The sequence below is a fragment of the Fukomys damarensis genome, unplaced genomic scaffold (genome assembly GCF_012274545.1).
Source record: "Fukomys damarensis isolate Sample0158 unplaced genomic scaffold, DMR_v1.0_HiC HiC_scaffold_17, whole genome shotgun sequence".
Taxonomy (NCBI): Eukaryota; Metazoa; Chordata; class Mammalia; order Rodentia; family Bathyergidae; genus Fukomys; species Fukomys damarensis.
Window position 1 is genome coordinate 81,230,181 of NW_022900929.1, and position 17,465 is coordinate 81,247,645.

The following is a 17,465-nucleotide window of genomic DNA, read 5'->3' on the forward strand; positions in this document are numbered from 1 at the left end:
GGAGGCCTCGGGAGGAGCAGGACTGGCGAGCCCGGTCCCCGGCTCCGCAGCAGGGGACGCCGGGTCAACCATGGGCGTTCCCACTCGGCCCCTCCACCTCCGGGAAGTCCTGCGTCCCGGCTCCGCGGATCCGGCCTTGGCTTGCTCTCTTCGTATTCCGGGCTCCTCACAGAGAACCCGTGTGATCCTCCCACTTAACCTGTGGTCTCCCGCGCCTGTCTTCCGACAAATGACTCCTTTATCGATCTCTGTGGCAGACGGGACATATCAAAGGCTGAAAAAGTCAGGAAATGACCCTGCGCCTTTGTTTAAGCAAATGTTGTCCTAAGTTATCTGAGCACGGACGTGCGTGTGCGCGCAAGTGAGGGTGTTATGCACGTCCACTAGCACTGAGGTGAAAGACGCTGTCCCAGGCCTTTCACCCAGACCTGCCCACCTCGGGGTTCCTCCCTCTGCGCCCACCCTCCTCTGAGCAGCCCCTGAGACGGAGGGTGGCACACGTGCGTGAGCACAAATGTGCGTGCCACTTTCCACGGAGTTGCATTAGTCCCACTCACATGGAGACATCGTCTGTTATTTTAATACTTTCTGTTTTGCACATAATGATTCTGTATGTCCATGTTTGCTGGGTGGGATAGGCTATAGTTTCTCTCTTTGTTATGCACTGGGACTGAAGCCAGAGACTGCGCTGATCCACATTCCCAACCTTCATTTTGATGATGATGATGATGATGATTATTATTATTCCTATTTTTTATGTTGAGGAAGTCCCTCTAAGTCACTAAGTTGCCCAAGATGGGCTCATATTCTTTTCTCTTTTTTGGTACTGGGGATCAAACTCAAGGCCTTGCGCTTGTGAGGCAGGTGGTGGAACCACTGAGCTAAATCCCCAGCCCCAAGGGCTCATACTCTTGATCCTCCTGCCTCAGCCTCCCAGAGTGCAGCCACCATGCCAGCTATTTTCTGGCTTGAGTCACATCTGTCTCTCAGCAGTGAGGTAGCGTGAGGGCGTGACCAGTGGCGCTTTCTTCAGCGGATCCACACCCTTCCACTGCTCTCTGTTATACCCTCCCATGATTTCTTTCCAGTCTCAACAACAATCTAGTGACAAAATAACATTAGCCACTAATACTACTAATCACTCAAATTACAGTTGATCTACTTAGCCATACTTTTCCAACATATTGTAATTGCATTTATTAGTGGGTTTATAATTGCTCTATTTTTTTATGAAATGTGCAACTCCCAAAAGTTTCGTAAGTGAGTACGATTTTACTTACCTTCCTACTGCCGTTCATTCCTTAGTTTTTCCAGTCTTGAGGCCAGGTGTTGAGAAGGGTGTGGTTGCACAGTAGACTGTGACTTGGATACATTGTAACTGTAAGAAGCTGAGTTAGTAATGTGGTGTCTACTCTATGAAGTGGTCTGCTGCGAAGTGCTTTTCTCTGATCTCCCGCTGGACCTGGGCAGCAGACTCAAGTCCTTCCATTTGACTCTTCTTTTGCATGTCCCACCCCTCGGGAGCAGAGTAAGAAACAGGACGTCCCCCGGGAAGATCAGGGCCCAACCACCAAGGACTTGGACTTCTGGCCCCAGCTGATCACGCTGATGGTGATGATTATCGATGAGGGCAACGCTGCCTACACACCCATCCTGAACCAGTAAGTGCCACGCCTGCAGATGAACGTTTGATGAGCTGAAGTTAAATATGTACTCTGATGTGTATGGTGAACTTTCCCAACCAAGCTACACAGAGGGTTTATATCAGTGACATCAATTCAGTCACATTATGAATTTTTAATTTGAGTCTCATGGACACCAGTATTTCCCAAGATTTGATTTTTCTTTGATAGAATCTGTTTCCCTTTCACAACTGTCTTATTGTCTCAAAGGAAAATTAAGTGACTTCACCAAAAACTAAAAAGGATGTTGAAGAGCAGGTATTATGGATATTCCATTGTGTTTTTAAATAATATTTACCCCCCAACACTATGTTAAAATAGTTTTGCATACTGGATATAACAAAGTTAATGCAATATTTAGTAGAGCAAGTCCATTTTGACAAAGAATAATCCCAATTCTGTGCCGCAAGATTGGGTGGATAGATTCGATCGCAGCTGTTCTGGAAGAGTGTTTAAAATCATTAACTTCTCAAAATGCCACTAGCTGTGAGGACTGACAGGTTCATTTCCCTGGCTCTCCGTTCCTCCCATGTGAAGTAAGGATTATTACATACTGGTTTCCCAGCTCTGAATCTGTGTTAAGCTCTGGGGTGTTTGCCAGCCAGCAGCTGCCTGCGGTCCCCTCAGGGGTGACTCCTGCCACACCAGAGCCCCTGAACCTGGCCGGAGAGTAGGGAAAGGGAAAGCACGGGGCCAAAGGTATACAGGAGATCAGGCTTCCCATTCCCTATTCAGTGTGTTGGCCAAGACGAGATTACAGTATATGCTGAGCCCAGTAAAGCTCTCATTCCCGGAGAAGTGTCCCTAGTCCCAGCCCTTCCTGTGCCAATCACCTCCCCGACTTCCCAGCCCTGGAGAAAGCAGCAGCTCGAATTCACAGCCCTCAGCCTGGGCTCCACTGTTGTCTTGGTTTCCTGTGTCTTTCCCACTGCACCCCTGCACCCCACCCCACCCATCCTGAAGCCACCGTGTCTTCCATCTTCTCGGCTCCTCCCTTGGAGACTTTGCTCCTCCCTCAGGACTAGGTGGCCTCCCTGTGACCCCGTCCCTGGGCAGCAGGGCCCTGGGCCCCTTTTGCAGCCTCAGCAGCTTTGCAGAGTAGGTTTGCTTCCTCGCTCACTCTGTGGACCATGCTCGGGACAGAGCAGGCCACTAGAGACGGAAGCCAACAGCTTCCTTCCGGTCAGGACTGTCTGCTGCTTGCAGGGGTGACAGGCGGTTTGATAGATAAGGGCTGGAGGACAACAAACATCTGCAGAGAAATGCACATTAGAAGTCTGTGGAAGGGGTTTGTTTTTCATTGAAGAAACGCCTGTATTTGTCAAGTCCCTTAAGCCAGGATATGACCAGAAAATAAATCAGGGATGTGAGTAGTGCTAGAAAGTCATGGAATAAATTGAAATGCTGGGTTTACTTTTAATCATACAGCACAAAGGATATACAATGATTTTAGTCAGCTTTTGGTGACTCTATTAAAGTAAGTGGTATGTGTACTGTAGGTTATGGCAAAAAAAATGTAAAATCATGCCCTAAATTCAACCTGCAAGTGCAGCCTGAGCATTTGCACACTGACAGGAAAGGGATGTCCTTGTGTCACCTTTTAATTTCTCTTTCGGTGCTGGAGTTTGGAGTCACCTGTCTCTGTGAACACTTGGTGCTCTGACACCTGAGGTGTCACCTGCTTGGGTGCTGATCTCGGACCGCACCTCACCCACCCCATTCTGATCCCCTGGGCCACACGGTGCCTTGGGAAATGAGCACAGGGGGGCTGCTGGGTGTGTAGACGCTGGTCCTGTCTAAATCTGGAGTCAGGAGGTCTGAAGGGTACAAAGGTCAGCGGTTCTGGTGAAGGACCCTTCTCTTGTTTCTGGACACCAGAGTATGAGTCACAGGTCAGCTCGGAGGGACGCATCAGCTAAAACAAGTTTGGGATCTACTCCGCAGCAATGGCTTGTGAGTGAAGGGTTTAAAAATACAAGACATTTCAAAATATCTTTCAGCGTAATGTAGTGTTACTGGTATAAGAAGTGTGTGGAATGAAGTTTCTGTTATCGTGTCAGAGAAGCCACAGTAAGCATTTGTTGCATGAATGAATGAATTCATGAATGAATGAAGTAGACCCTTATGTGCAGCGAGTACCTGTGCCTCTGTCATGGACCCCATTACGGGTCACAGTGTTCATTTGATAACTGTCTTCTCAACTTCCGGAAATGTTTTGGTGGAGTAGCTTTCTGGATGCTTGTAGAAATTTTGCAGAAACTGAAAAAATTTAAGCAAAGTATAGGTTTAGATGTAAATGCCACTCTAAATTTACTGAGGTTTAATTGAATTCAACGTAACTACACATATTTCAAGTACATAATTGCATTGGTTTTGATGTACAAATCCAACTGAAAGTGCATCACTGCAGTCCTGACAGTGAAGAAACCCACCCCTCCAGAGATTTTCCAGGGCCTCTAAGCTGCCCCTGTCCAGGCAACCACTGCACTGTGCCGGTGCCGTATGTCAGCTGGGAAATGTTGGCGTGTATACATGTAATTATACATCATGTGCACTTTGGTGTTACGCTGTTTTTATTGCACCTGCATAATTTCACAGTTTTCAGTGGTGTCTAAGTCTTTACACCTTTACTTCATGTATACATCCTTTCCCCTTACCCTGACACCCTTCCTCTCGGTGAGCTCTGCCCTTCTGCACACAGGTAAGACAGCAGCAGGGTAGGACTTCCAGGTCTGACTTCTTTCATTTGACTATTTTGAGATTGATTTATGTTATTTGTGTGGTTATTTTACTTTCTGAATGTTTAATGATATGGACATACAAAATATTCTTATCTATTTATCTACTAAACAGAACTTGGAATTTTTTAACCTTGGGTTACTGTGGATACATTTTAACAAGTCTGCGTAGGCTGGGCTCCCGTCTCTCCGGTTGTGTAATAGGTGTGTGCTCCTGTTTCTTGGAACTGTCAAGTGCTTTCCAAGGCGGCTCTATGCTGCCAGCACTCGGTGTGGTTGTCTTTTAATGTCAGCCGTTCTGAAAGATGCAGCCTAAGATGGTCACACCTCATTACAACTTCAACTTCCACTTTTCTGAATCCTGATGAAGTTGACCACTTTTTCATGTTTATTTGCAATTTTCAATGATGTTTTATTCATAGTTTTTCTCATTTTCAGGTTGGGATGTTTATCTTACTGAGTCCCAGTAGCTCTTTATATATTCTACATAAGTGTCTGTTGTCAGATGCAATATTGTAATATTTCCTTCTCATTTCTGACATTTTTATTTGTGCCTGCTGAAGAGTGCATATGCGTGTGTGTGTGTGTGCGTGCGCGCATGTGTGCATGCATGCATTTTGATGGAGTAATAGATGGGTTTCTTTTACAGTTTGGCTTTTTAATTCTCTCCTGAACAAATCTCTGTGAGACCACAGACAGCCTGAGGTCCAATCTTCTTCGCAGGGTCTTACATTGAAGCCCATGACTCATCCGATTAACTTCTCCATGTGTGGTATGACAAGATATTTTAAAGTTCTTTAGCTTGCTTGTATTTGGTTAACAAAACTGTCAGCTCTACTCGTTGAAAAAAATTATCTTTCTCTTCCAAGATTTTTTAGTGCCTTGTATAGGAGTCTGACCTATTCTCTCTATGCTGTTCTCTTGCCTGCATACCCATCATTACCCACCCTTCTTGGGTGAAGCAGCTTTGTAAAATGTCCTGAAACATTACATTGTAAGTTTATCAACTTTTGTTTACATTTTTAAAATCCATTCTGCTATTCTAGTTTTTTTTTCTTTTTTTTGCAATTCCATTTAAATTTTGAATCCATTTGTCCCTTTCTACAAGGCAAATCCTTGATGAAGTTTTGGTTGGTATTGTATTGAATCGATTTGGGGAAAATTGAAAACCTAAAAACATTAAATCTACCAAACATGCCACGTATCTCCATGCATGGAGGTCTTTGTTTCTCAAGGCCACACATGTCATTTTAGTGAACAAGTCTGGCACATCATTTGTCAAACTTGTTTCTAAGTGATATTTTCATAGCTTTTGCAAAGTATATTTTTATTTCAGTGTTCCATTGCTGGTAAGGTAAAATGCAATTTTTATATTTTCCTCCTTATATCACCAGCCTTTCTAAGTCGACTTCTTTTTGGGAATTCCTTAGGGTTATTTAGATAAGTGATCTTGCCCAAAATAAAAACACCTTTATTCATTTCTTCCCAATCTGGATGTATTTTGCTGCTTTTCTTGTCTCACGCTGGACCTGAACCTCTGGTATAATGTTGACCAAGACCAGAGAAGGCAGATACCCTTCTTTCTTCCCAGTCTCATGGGGAAAACATGCCACTGCTTTAAATCTGGTGTCAACTGGAAGATTCCGCTGATCATTTCTCATCAAACCGAGGAAATTCTGTTATCTTCCTATTTATTCTGGACTTTTTGTTAAGAATTGACATTGTGTTTTGTCAGATTTCTTATGTGAGAGAAATTACATGATTTTGCTTTCACGCACACTGTGCGTCAGTGTGGTAAACCTGTACTCACTGACTTTTAAGTTTTAAACCAACTTGGCCTCCCTGGGACAAATGCCACGTGGTCTCGGTCAGATTTTGTTTGATACAATTCTGTCCAGACTCCTTGCTGTTATGTTCAAGAGGATATTGGTGTACTGTTGTCTTTCTTAAAATATCTTTCTTTGCTTTTTGTATCAGTGTAATGATGGCTTTATTTGCCATTTGAGACGTGCCCCCCATTTTGATTATCTGAAAAGGTGTTTGTAGAGTTGGAATTTTTCTTTCTTGAGAGTTTGATAGAGTTTACCAGAAAAGTTGACTGGGCCTAGAATTTTGTTTGTAGGAAGTTTTTAAATTAAGGTGGTAGTTTCTTTAGTCCAGAGAGTTAGTCTGTCTACAAATCCAAACGGCTTCTGGAGTGCCTGTCTGCTCTCCCTTGGGAATTTGTGTTGCTCAAGGGACTTTTCCACTCACTCCAAGCGGCGAATCTCCCACGGTATGATCTCTCCTGTCATTGTCATTCTCTCCCCACCTCCCGCCCCCACCAAGGGAGTCACTGGGGACTGAGCCTGGATTAAAGGACGCCCCCCACACCTTTTTATTTTGAGGGGTTGGTTTTGCTTTGGTTTTTATTGTTGTCAGTGTTTGGTTTTGAGATACCGATTTCTTATTGAAGAAAAGGTCTTGTTAAATTGCCCAGGCTGGGCTCAAACCAGCAATCATCCTGCCTCAGCCTCCCAGAGTGCTGGGATTACAGGCCTTTGCCACCACTCTACACCTTTTATTATATCCCATTAATTCTCTAAACTCCAGAGTTATTTCCCTTCTCTGCTCCATGTCTCTCTTTTTTCCTGCCCAACTGACTGCTGTCTATGAATTTTATTGGTGTCTTGAGAAAAATACAGCTTTAGTTTTATTACATTTGTTTTGAACTGATTCATTTTCTTTATTGTTGTTTCTGTCGGCAGGGGTAACTTTCAGGTCGGTGCATCAGTAATCCATGAGAAAATGGGCCTTGTAGCTCGCGCAGAGTTGGGTCAGTGCTTGGAAGATTGGGGAGATAAATGGAGATCTCTGTGAGGGAGAGGGGAATGCGCGGGCGAGGCAGACGGGCCACGGGAGCTGGGCAGACACACAAGGCCCAGCGGGGACTCCCTTCCGGGGCTGGAGTGTCCTCTGGGTGGACGTCAGGGTTCCCAGGGACCTGGGCGGCCCATCCCTCCTCCCACAGCCACGAGCTGGTCCCCTTCACGGGCCTGCCTGTCACCTCCATCTCTGCAGGTCTAACCGCAGCAGAGCAGGTGTCTGGTTCTGCCACCCTCTCCCACACGCACGCGTGGTTCGTCTGTGCTTTGTTCTCACCTCCTCCACGAGGGCTGGAACTCACCTGATTTTCTCTGTATGAAGTACACACACTGGGAAAAAGCTCTGTGTTGAGTAGAAAATGGACCAGTTATAAAGGATCTGCTGTCTCATTGGCAAGGAAGTGTGCTGCTTCTACTTTCTCGGGCCGTGGGAGGAACTGGAGCGTTATTTTCAGTCTTTGGGTTTTGAGAGGTGGCGTGTTTCCTTCGCGCTGGTGAGGAGAGTCTGTTTGAACATCTTTGAGCAGAGTTGTTCTTTCTCCTTTGGAAATGACAGTGCTCGGATATTAAAGCTATTGCTTCTTCGCCTATGCTGTGGCTTCCTTAAATTACTTTTCTATTTAAAATCTGTGGTGGAAGCGCTCAGCGTGTGAGGAGTGCGGACTGTAGGACGGAGTGTGGGTCCAACCCCCAACAGCCCGGTGTGGTGCACCTTTCTGTGTACACACACACACACACACACACACACACGCTCTTGCACTGGCGAGCTCAGACATGATGCCGTGTAAGCCCCTCTTTCTTCAGAACTGATCTTTGACAGTGGCCTGGTGTTACCTTCAAACTGGCACCAGTGACCATCACTGAGGCCCCAAGGTTGCTCTGTGTTGGCTTCACGTCCTCTGGATTTTTAAGGCTTCTTCATGGGTGGCTGCATCACATGGGGCACAGTCGGGCTCCCTGTCCCTCGGTGGGGACACAGAGCCCCCCCGGGGCCACATCCTCCATCAGCGTCTCCAGGAATGGCTCATGGATTGGATAATTTCCACCTCAGCTGTTTCTTCAGCAATTACAAGGGGGTGGTTTTATAACGTTACAGTTGCTCTAATGTTCATGAACGTTACTTTGAAAGAAAAACTACTAACTAGGGCTACTTGGTGGTTCTAATGCACAGTAAGAACATGAAAGTTAGGTAAGAGATGGCTAAAACTTTTACCCTAAGGTTTTTATTCCATCCTCTGGCTCCTGCTGGACTTGGTTCTGTTGCCTTTTATTTACAGTCTCATTTCAGTGCATCAGATGTGTAGTGGACACCGAGCCTCAAATCTGGCTCGGGGAGAGAGGCAGAGGGCATTGGTCTGCAGCTGCTCGGCAGAGCCCCATGCCCAGGGGTTCGCTCGGCTCAGTTCCCCACCACACGGACCCTGAGGAGGCAGCGGCATGAGGTGATCTTGCTGGGAAGGAAACTCCGCCACTCTCTGGAATGCTCAGAAATCGGAGACCAAGGCAGGCGGCCAGGAGAGCAGACGTGGAGAAGTCCAGGCCCATTGTCTGCCGGAAGCCAGAAGAAGCAGAGAGCTGAAGAGGAGGAAGTAGGAGAGGAAGGAGAGGAAGGAGAAGAAGAACAGCAGGGCAGTGGTGCTGGCCCCCTCAGAGGAGGGAGCCCCAGGCCCGGCCGCCTGCCCCCACAGCTGTCCTCACTCGGGAGGATCCCATGCCCCTGCCGCCGCTCCCCGCCAAGCTGGGCAAAGCTTTTCTCCGGCTTCTCCTGATCTGATCGTGGCCAGGAGTTGAGTTCGCTCTGCTGCTGTCCAAGTATCCTTGCAAAAGTGCCTGGAACTATCTGCAGTTAACCTGAGCCTTCTGCAGCAGCACAGCTGGCCTGGCTGGTCTGGCGCGGGGTGACAGGGACATTCCGACAGTCACAGTGAAGTCGCCCCCAGTGTGAAGGAAAGCACGTGTCAGGGTCGCACGAGGCACTCTCTGCCGTTCTCAGGAGTGATCCGTCCTGCAGACCCAGGGCTCTCTGCCAAGACGAGGCCAGGAAACCCACACACCTGTGCCTGAGAGCTGCCAACTCTGAGGATAAGAGGAAACAAGCCCTGAAAGCTTCGCCTCCTGTTAACTGAGCCCCAGTGGTCTTCTGCAGACGCCAAGCCTTGTGTTGTTGTAAAGGGACAATGACGCTTTCCCACACGCACAGAGCACTGTTCTGAGAATGCTCACTAAGAAGGGTCCTGAGTCAGACATGTTGGAAAATTTCCATTTTCTACTTCTGTAACTGCAGGTCACAGAGGAAATAGGGTTTGATCCTGCATATTTCACGGTTCGTCGTGCTTGCCAGAATGTTTAGGCCCGAGTAAGTATGTATGCTCAAACTGTCACAGCTCCTTGTAGTGTGGACCTGCACCTGGGCGCTGCTCCAAGCCTGTGCTCAGCCAGCACCCGAGGCTAACTGTGGAGATATCTACTCCTTCTCATCACCAGGCTGCAGGTGACAGGGCAGCAGAGTCAGGGTGAGGGGACTGAACGCTGCACATCCAGGAAGAGGCAGACAGGTGTGAGCGTGGACTACATGGCGAATACCCCGACTAAGGACCCCCACCGGCCCTCAGTCAAACCCAAACATTCTTGAAGCTTCAGCGACTACTCTGGGACTGGTTATGAGAACTTGCAGCACAATTACTCAGGAACAGTAAGCAGTTCAGAACGTTCTATGGTGACGGCTGTAATTGGATATAAACTCACAGAAACATTAGGAAATGTGTTAGCCTAGGGAAAGTGCCAACATGGTGAGGATTTGCTGGTGCCCATGGGGGAAGCTGTGAGAGAAATTCTATCTCAGAATTGACTGCTTTGAGGCATTTTGCTCAGCTTCTCCGGCAAGGGGGTGCGCAGTGGGTCAGGGCTCTTCCCAAGCCAGTGCACCGCGGTGTGGAGCCACAGGGCGCACTACTCCTGTGTCCTCAGATCTCCTTTCATTTCTCTGCCCTTAAAGCACACTTTATTATAATTTCATGGGGCATCTTTATGTTTCCAAGTAAGAGGACTACATAAATAGTAACCGAAAAGAAGAAAGAGCGCTGCCTTTTAAACATGGAAACTTAAGCTGGCCACGCATCTCCGTGATCCAAGTCGCGGGTGGGGCACGTGCGTCCCAGCTGCTCCTCACCCGAGACCGTGGGCAGGCCGGGGAGAGGACGGGGATGCAAGAACAGCAGGTGACTTCCAGCCTTGAGCAGCGCTCTGCTCTTCTCCCGTTCATGACAGGAGCAGTTATCTGTACTAGTATCCTTCGAGAATTCTTAGAAACAGACCCAACGGAGCATCTGTATAACTCACGGTTTTACAGTGTGTACAATAAAATGTGAACAGGGTGTGACCGGCTGTGTCTCGAGCTCCGGCTCTGGTGATAAAGCCTGGCTGCACCCACGGCACCAAGAACACGGAGCCCTGTGACAGTGAACACACGTTTCTCCAGAGCCAGCTCTGTGCAGCCAAACAACACTTCACCTTTCCTGGACTCCAGCTTTCTCTGTTGTGGTGAATGCATGAGAATTACCAAATTTGGCAGGGGTAGATGCTATTTTCCTTATTTCACTACAAGATTTGCAAGGTAACAAACTGGTTTATTGAATTGCTATTTCTCATAAGGTTTAAGGCATAAAGCATTTACGCTTTGTATTAATTGCTGCAAATTAAAAACAGGATATGTTGTCATAGTGGTAGAATGAACCAATTATTTCATTAAACCTCTTATTCATAAATCATAGCTCAAGGTAAGCTGCATTGAAAATGGAGGAAAGATGGGCTTTACATTGGAGAGTTTAATATGTACACAGGAAAGCCCCACACATTGAAATTATCATGGAAAGGGTCACTTCCTATAGGAACACAGCAGAACCCTGGTTCACAAACAGTTCCTTCCACGATTCTGGTTGCAAACTGCGCTGGACGAGAACCAGATCAACTTCGATGGTCAGGTTCAATGCTGACCTGTGGGGAAATTGGATTCTGTTCTCATGCGGTTTGCTTTGTGACCAGAACTGTGGAGAGAATTGAGCTCCTGAACGGAGGTGCTGCCATACGTGAGCACTTAGCCTACCATTTGTGGGTCCGCTGTTCTAACTTTTAGGCATATGTAGTGATTCACACAAGGGAGATTAGGGGATGGATGCGCAGCCAGTGCCTCTTTCAGTCCTGCTTCTATCAAAGTTTGGGATTTATTGCTAATTAGCATGTGAATTGTTGATGCCTCGGCTGGGATTTCTGAAGCTGTACAACAGCTCACTCCTGTGAGTACATGAAGTCCCTCTGCGATCATGTTTATTGCTGTTAATTCTAATAACATTGGCCCCGCCCTAGAGCCTGAGCCATAGCAGATGCCGAGTCCCCCAGTTTCTATGATTGTTATATTCCCACGCGTGACCAACGCCATCGGGAAGCATTTCCTTCAGGCCCCATTTGGAGTTAGAACTTCAGCAGCAGCGCCAGGTGACTGCACCAGATGCTCACACACACAATTTCGTTTCCTCCACCACACAACGCCAGGTCACATGACGCAGAAAGGGCCTTTGAGGAGGCTACGAATGCCCCTGGGTAAATTAGCCAGGTGGCAGGGGAGGAACCAAGCCCTGTGCTGGGCTGCAGTGGGGGTTGGCTACCGGATTTGACAGACGCTGCTGGGAGAAGCCGGAAATAACCGGTGAGCTGTAGAAAATGCGCAGGGGCTACGGGCATCAGAGCCAGTCCAAAGGAAACGCAGAAGTGAGCCCCTGAGTGGGGGCAGGAGACAGCAGCTCTGCTTTTTAAATCATGCTTTGGTGCTAGGACTTCAGCACAAATTAAATACATAAAATTTGATGCCAAAGTAGACCTTTTATTTACAAATCTATTGAGGAAATTTGAACACTGTGCAAAAGACACTGTTGTGGGTACATGATTCCTTCCTGGTCTCTTAAAAATCAGAAAGTTAAACTCCAGTCAGTAGTTACTTGGTACTTTGCATTTTAATACCATACTAATAGGTAATTTTTATGTCATATACATTCGTTTGTATCCAGGTTTTTTTTAAAAATGCATACAATGGTCTTAAAATTCTACAGACAAAATCTATTGTGAGGGAAAATTGTCTTTCCTCCCCAAACACCTATTTTCTTAATTGTGATTTTTCTCCCCTATTTTCACAAAGTAGAAAAGAGCACAGAAATTGTTTCGGAAACTTAGTTTTGCAGATGTCACTGGGTTATATTCTGGCTTCTGGAATTGCTGCACCACGTGGAGAGGTGGTGGGGAGACGCCAGGCAAGAGGAGGGTCAGGAGGGAAAGGTCCCCTCCTTCCACCTTTCCGGGCTCCTGACGGGGCCCCTGTAACAAGAGGCAGATTAACAAGAGGAAAGCGTGCCCACATACTCGCGGAGCTTTATGTGATGTGGGGCCTTGGTAAGGAAGCAAAGACCCAAAATTAAACCTGAGTGTTTCATGCTAGATCTGGTGAAGAGTAGAGATTCACGGAGAAAAGCAATAGAAATAAAGAAATCAGAGTAGGAGTCGGCACCTGCAGGCACCATGAGGCCTGTCCCCTGGCATCCCTCGTGGCTCCTGCGTCCTCAGAGGTAGGACCCCTGACCCTGGGCCAGGCCCGGGACCACTCACCCATGGGAGGCCCTCTGACCTGCTGCAGAGGATCCCAAACTCTCCCAAGTTCCCTGCAGAAAGTCTTCGGTATCTCGGGGTAGCTTGCCCTGAGCCCTGTCGAAAGCACTGTTTTATAGTGCTGGACAAAACTGACTAAAGAGGAAAACTATCATAGCTTTCATTAGTTCTGAAGCTAAGGCAGATGTCTGTAACAGCATACTAGAAAGGTTAAATCCATTTCTGAAGTAAAACTGCAGACTTCATGCAGTAACAGTAGGGAGCTCTTAGCGGGTGTGCGCAGGGCACACCTCCCTGTGCCCCTCCCTGCACAGCTGCCTCACAGAGCCGCTGGAATGTTCCTTTAACTGTAGAAAAAACTGTGTAACTGTTTTCTAAGATGACGCATTCACAGAAAGATGTGATCTGTTCCAGCTGCTCTGTGTCCTGGCAGCTCTACCAGCCTTGGGCTCACCAAATGTTTGATTTAGACTCCGTTTCTTGGGCTTTTTAAAAGTCGTTCAAACAGACAAGCAGTCTGTTGCCATGATGACTTTAATCAGCGAGTACCTGATCACTGACGGTGCCCGGCAGCTGCCTGTGTTTGTTTCCATCTTGTCTTCCTCGCCCGGGAAAGATTCGGATCGCTTCCTCTCTGTGGGTGAAGGCGTTGCTGTCGTGGGACCTGAGTGGCATCCGTTCCCTTTGGGTACTGGTTCTCACACATGGATTCTGCCCTGTTCTTGTGCTCTGTGGCTTCTCTTTCCCTTTTCTCAGTAGTGTCTTTTGAAGATTGGATTTTAATGTTAAGTCCAATTTGTCACTATTGTTTCATGGATTCCATTTTTTATGTCACATGTGAGCAGGCTTTTCCTTATATGAGGTCACAAAGATGTTTTCCTTTAGAAGTGTCATGGTCTTAAATTTGATATTTCGATCGGGATCCATCTTGGGTTGTTTTATATAAAATATGGGCTGGGATTCGTTTGGGGTGTGAGGTGTGGGCATTGACCCAGGGCCTTCGCATGCTCTGACCCCAGCATCCACTTCCCTGCTGCTGAGATGGAATCCACTGAGTCCCACCACCCAGCCGGGCTGTAACTTGCAATCTTTTTGTTTTGGTTAGGGTTTTTTGCTGTTGGTGGTTTTCTGTTTGCTTTGTTTTTTAAAATTAGATTCAATTATTCTAGCATTGCTTATTGAAAAGGATATTTTCTCTATTGACTTTCTGTCACACCTTATTGAAAACGGGTTGATCTTGTATTTGAAGACGTAGGAAACTAATTACTGCAGAAGGATGTAAAGATTGGTGACACCGGTCTGTCTTTTTTAATTTTATTTTTGCTTTTCTGGTTCCTTTACTTTACCATGGCAGTTTTGGAAGCAGCTTGTCAATTACTGTGGAAACCCTCCTGGAATTCTGACTGAAGAGGCTCTGAGTGGTTTGGCGGGGATCAACATCCCGACGATATTAAGTCACAGAGCCAGAAAGCATTGCATTGCTCCGTGTATTTAAGCCTTCTTTGATTTTCTATCTTGATACTGTGGCTCCCTTCATATAAATTTTCTTAGATTTATACCTAAGTTTTTAATAACTTTTTTTGTTATTACAAGTGATGTTATTTTAATTTCAATTTCCAGTGGTTCTTTGCTAATAGAAACCCACAGTTTTATGTCTTGTGAACTTATTTTTTAGTAGTTTTTCTTGGTAGCTTCTCGTACTTTTTCAAAGAAGGTAACTCTTTCAGTGGTGCTTTAACCATTTTCTTTGTAGAAATTATGTCTACGAAGAGTTTTATCTCTGTCTAACTACCTGTGCACCTCTTGTTTCCTTCTTTTGCTTTCTGCAGAATTTCAGAACCTTGTTTAAGAGCAATACTGGGCATGAATGTCATCGCACTGTTTCTGATCTTAGCAGAGACATCAATACAGTGCTAGCAGTGGGCGTTTATAGATTCCTTTTACAAGGTGAAGGAAGTTTACTTCAATTCTAGTTCTCATAGCTTTTTAATATTATAAATAAATATTGAAGTTTGGCAAATACCTTTCCTATATCTATTGAGACAATCATAAAATTTTTCATCTTTCATTTATTTTTATTATAAATTACACTGATTCATTTTTTAACCAAGTTTGCATTTTTGAGGTGAACCTCTCTTGGGAATGATGTGGTGTCCTTTTTATATAAGATCAAAGGTGCTGTTTTGATTTTGAAGATATTTGCATCTATGTTTGTGAGAGATACTTTCCCATAGTTTTCTTTACATTGGGTATTGTGAAGTGAATTAATATGTTTTTATTCAAAGACATTAAAGGGCCAGGATTTAGTTCAGTGGCACCATGCCTGCCTCGAAAGTGTAAGGTCCTGAGTTCAATTCCTGGTGCCCCCCCAAAAGACATTAAAACCTTTGTCTTGACATTAAAAAAAAAATGAGTTGAACATGTAGCTTAGTACAAAGGCTTTAAGTTCAGTCCCTATACCACATACACACAAACAAAAAAGACCAAAAAAAAAAGCAAGCAAGCTATTTATTTTCACTGTATGAGCTCAAAGCACTCTCACTATATTACTCATAATGCTGGTACTACTTATTTATTAATGAAAATTTCTATGCTATCAATATTATACTAGTATATGTACACATGAATCCTCTTAAATTGTTTTTATGTCAGTGAAGTAAAATTTAATGCTAAAAACTGATTTGTATACATTAACTTTTGATCACAAGAGATCTGAGTTTATGCTTTTGTTAATTATGAACTATCAATCAACACAGTTAGCAAACAGATAGGTGATGGTGGCTAAAATACTCTGCTTTGGGTCCAAAACTACAGATGCACGTATTTGTGCGTGTGTACATGTGCGAGCGTGTGTGAGGTGTGACTGTGTGCATGTGTATACATGTGTGTACACTTGTGAGGTTTGGCTGTGTGTGTGTGTCCGTGTGTCCGTGTGTGTGGGGTGTTGCTATGCCATGTGTGTGTGCGTGTGCGCACGTGTGTGAGGTATGTGCACATGTGTCACATAGTGTCTGGCATTCTGTTTTATCTGAACTACTCCCACTGGCGCCCGGCAGGTCAAGGCGGGACCCCGGACACCCAGCCCAGGCTGGCACACGTGAGCAGCCTCCTTCCCACCCCTGGGGCCTCAGCCCCACACCATTCCTGGGCTCCAGGGGGTGGGTTACGGAGAGGCGCAGGGACAGCGCCTCCGAGCCGGCCACGTGCTGGGCTGCCGTGCAGACGCATGCAGGGCGCTCTGGTTTTGCTCTGGGGACACTGACGGAACATGTTTGGTTTTAGGTTTCCTCAGGAACTGAACATGGGGAAGATAAGTGCTGAAATCATGTGGACTCTCTTCGCCCTCGACATGAAGTATGCTTTAGAAGGTCAGTACGCATTTTATACTTACTGGAATACTTGTGCCCGCCAAGTCAGGGTTTTCCGTTCTTGACTCTACATGTAAAGAATTCATTCCTTAAAGCATCGATTACTGTGGACAAGTTAGTTTTTCTCTTTGTGGTAGGGATTGAACCCAGAGCCTTTGTACTGAGCTGCACCTCCAACCTGTTTTTTATTTTCTATTTTGAGACACTGCCTCCCTGAACTTGTGTGGCCCTCCTGCCTCAGCCTCCCAGAATGTTGGGATTACAGGTGTGCACTCCCCACACATTTGGTTTAGTTGTAAGACTTACTCCCGGTAGAAAGATGCAGGATACACGCTGAATTAGGTGCCTAGTGGTAGGGTCCGGGTGCGTCTCCCTTGCAGGTGACAGCGCAGTCCACAGCCGCTCACCCAGTGCACTGGGCCATGCCGAGGCAGGCGGTGCTGAGCCCCCAGTTTGTCTATGCGACTGGGAACAGGATTCACGGGCTGCATATGGCCCGGAGGCACCCACAGCAACAGCCAGGGCTGTGTAAATGTTCTGGGGCCTCACCCTCCATCCAGAGCAAGAGTCCCTGTGCTCAAGAAAATCACGGTGTCACAGAAAATTCTCTGTGCTCTTGGTGAAGTAACAAGCACTGTGCAAATTAGCGTATGTATTGAAAATATTTTTGAAACAACTGAATAGACAATTTGGGAGTTATTCAGATTTCTCCCTACTTCTTATTTCTCTGTCTTCTATTTTGGGCCCCCCGTATGTCTGTGTGTGTACTTGTATAAGTACATGTATGTGTGTACGTACACATATGTACACATAGAGTTTCTCATATAAGTGCAGACGCACCGAGCTGCCGGCTGGGCACAGAGCTCTGCTCCTGGCTGTGCTAGGGCCTCGGCAGGCCTCACACTGGGAGCCTCAGGGTGCCCCTGCTCCCCTGGACAGGCACAGCATGCCTGCCTCACCTCACCTTGCCAGCCCTGCTCCCGGGCACAGTCAGTCAGAGTCCTGGGCCTGTAATGCCCTCACCCTGCTCAGCCTCCCACCAAACAAGGCCTGGCCCTCTGGCTCAGTCTCCCCCAGGGCCCAGCATCTGTTACAAAGTGGCAGGAGCCAGCTACCCACTGCCTGCACCAGTTCCGCCAAGATCTTTTGTGCCCTGTCCCC

At 46.5% G+C, this 17,465-nt stretch overlaps 1 protein-coding gene across 1 annotated transcript in view; it reads left to right on the forward strand.

Moving 5' to 3' along the window:
- Window positions 1–17,465, forward strand: part of Unc13c (unc-13 homolog C) — a 377,980-nt gene that overhangs the window by 247,380 nt on the left and 113,135 nt on the right. Inside the window, exons 18-19 of the mRNA XM_019205246.2 lie at window positions 1,528–1,661; window positions 16,219–16,304. Coding sequence (XP_019060791.1) covers window positions 1,528–1,661; window positions 16,219–16,304 — 220 coding nt within the window. The remainder of the gene's footprint in view (window positions 1–1,527; window positions 1,662–16,218; window positions 16,305–17,465) is intronic.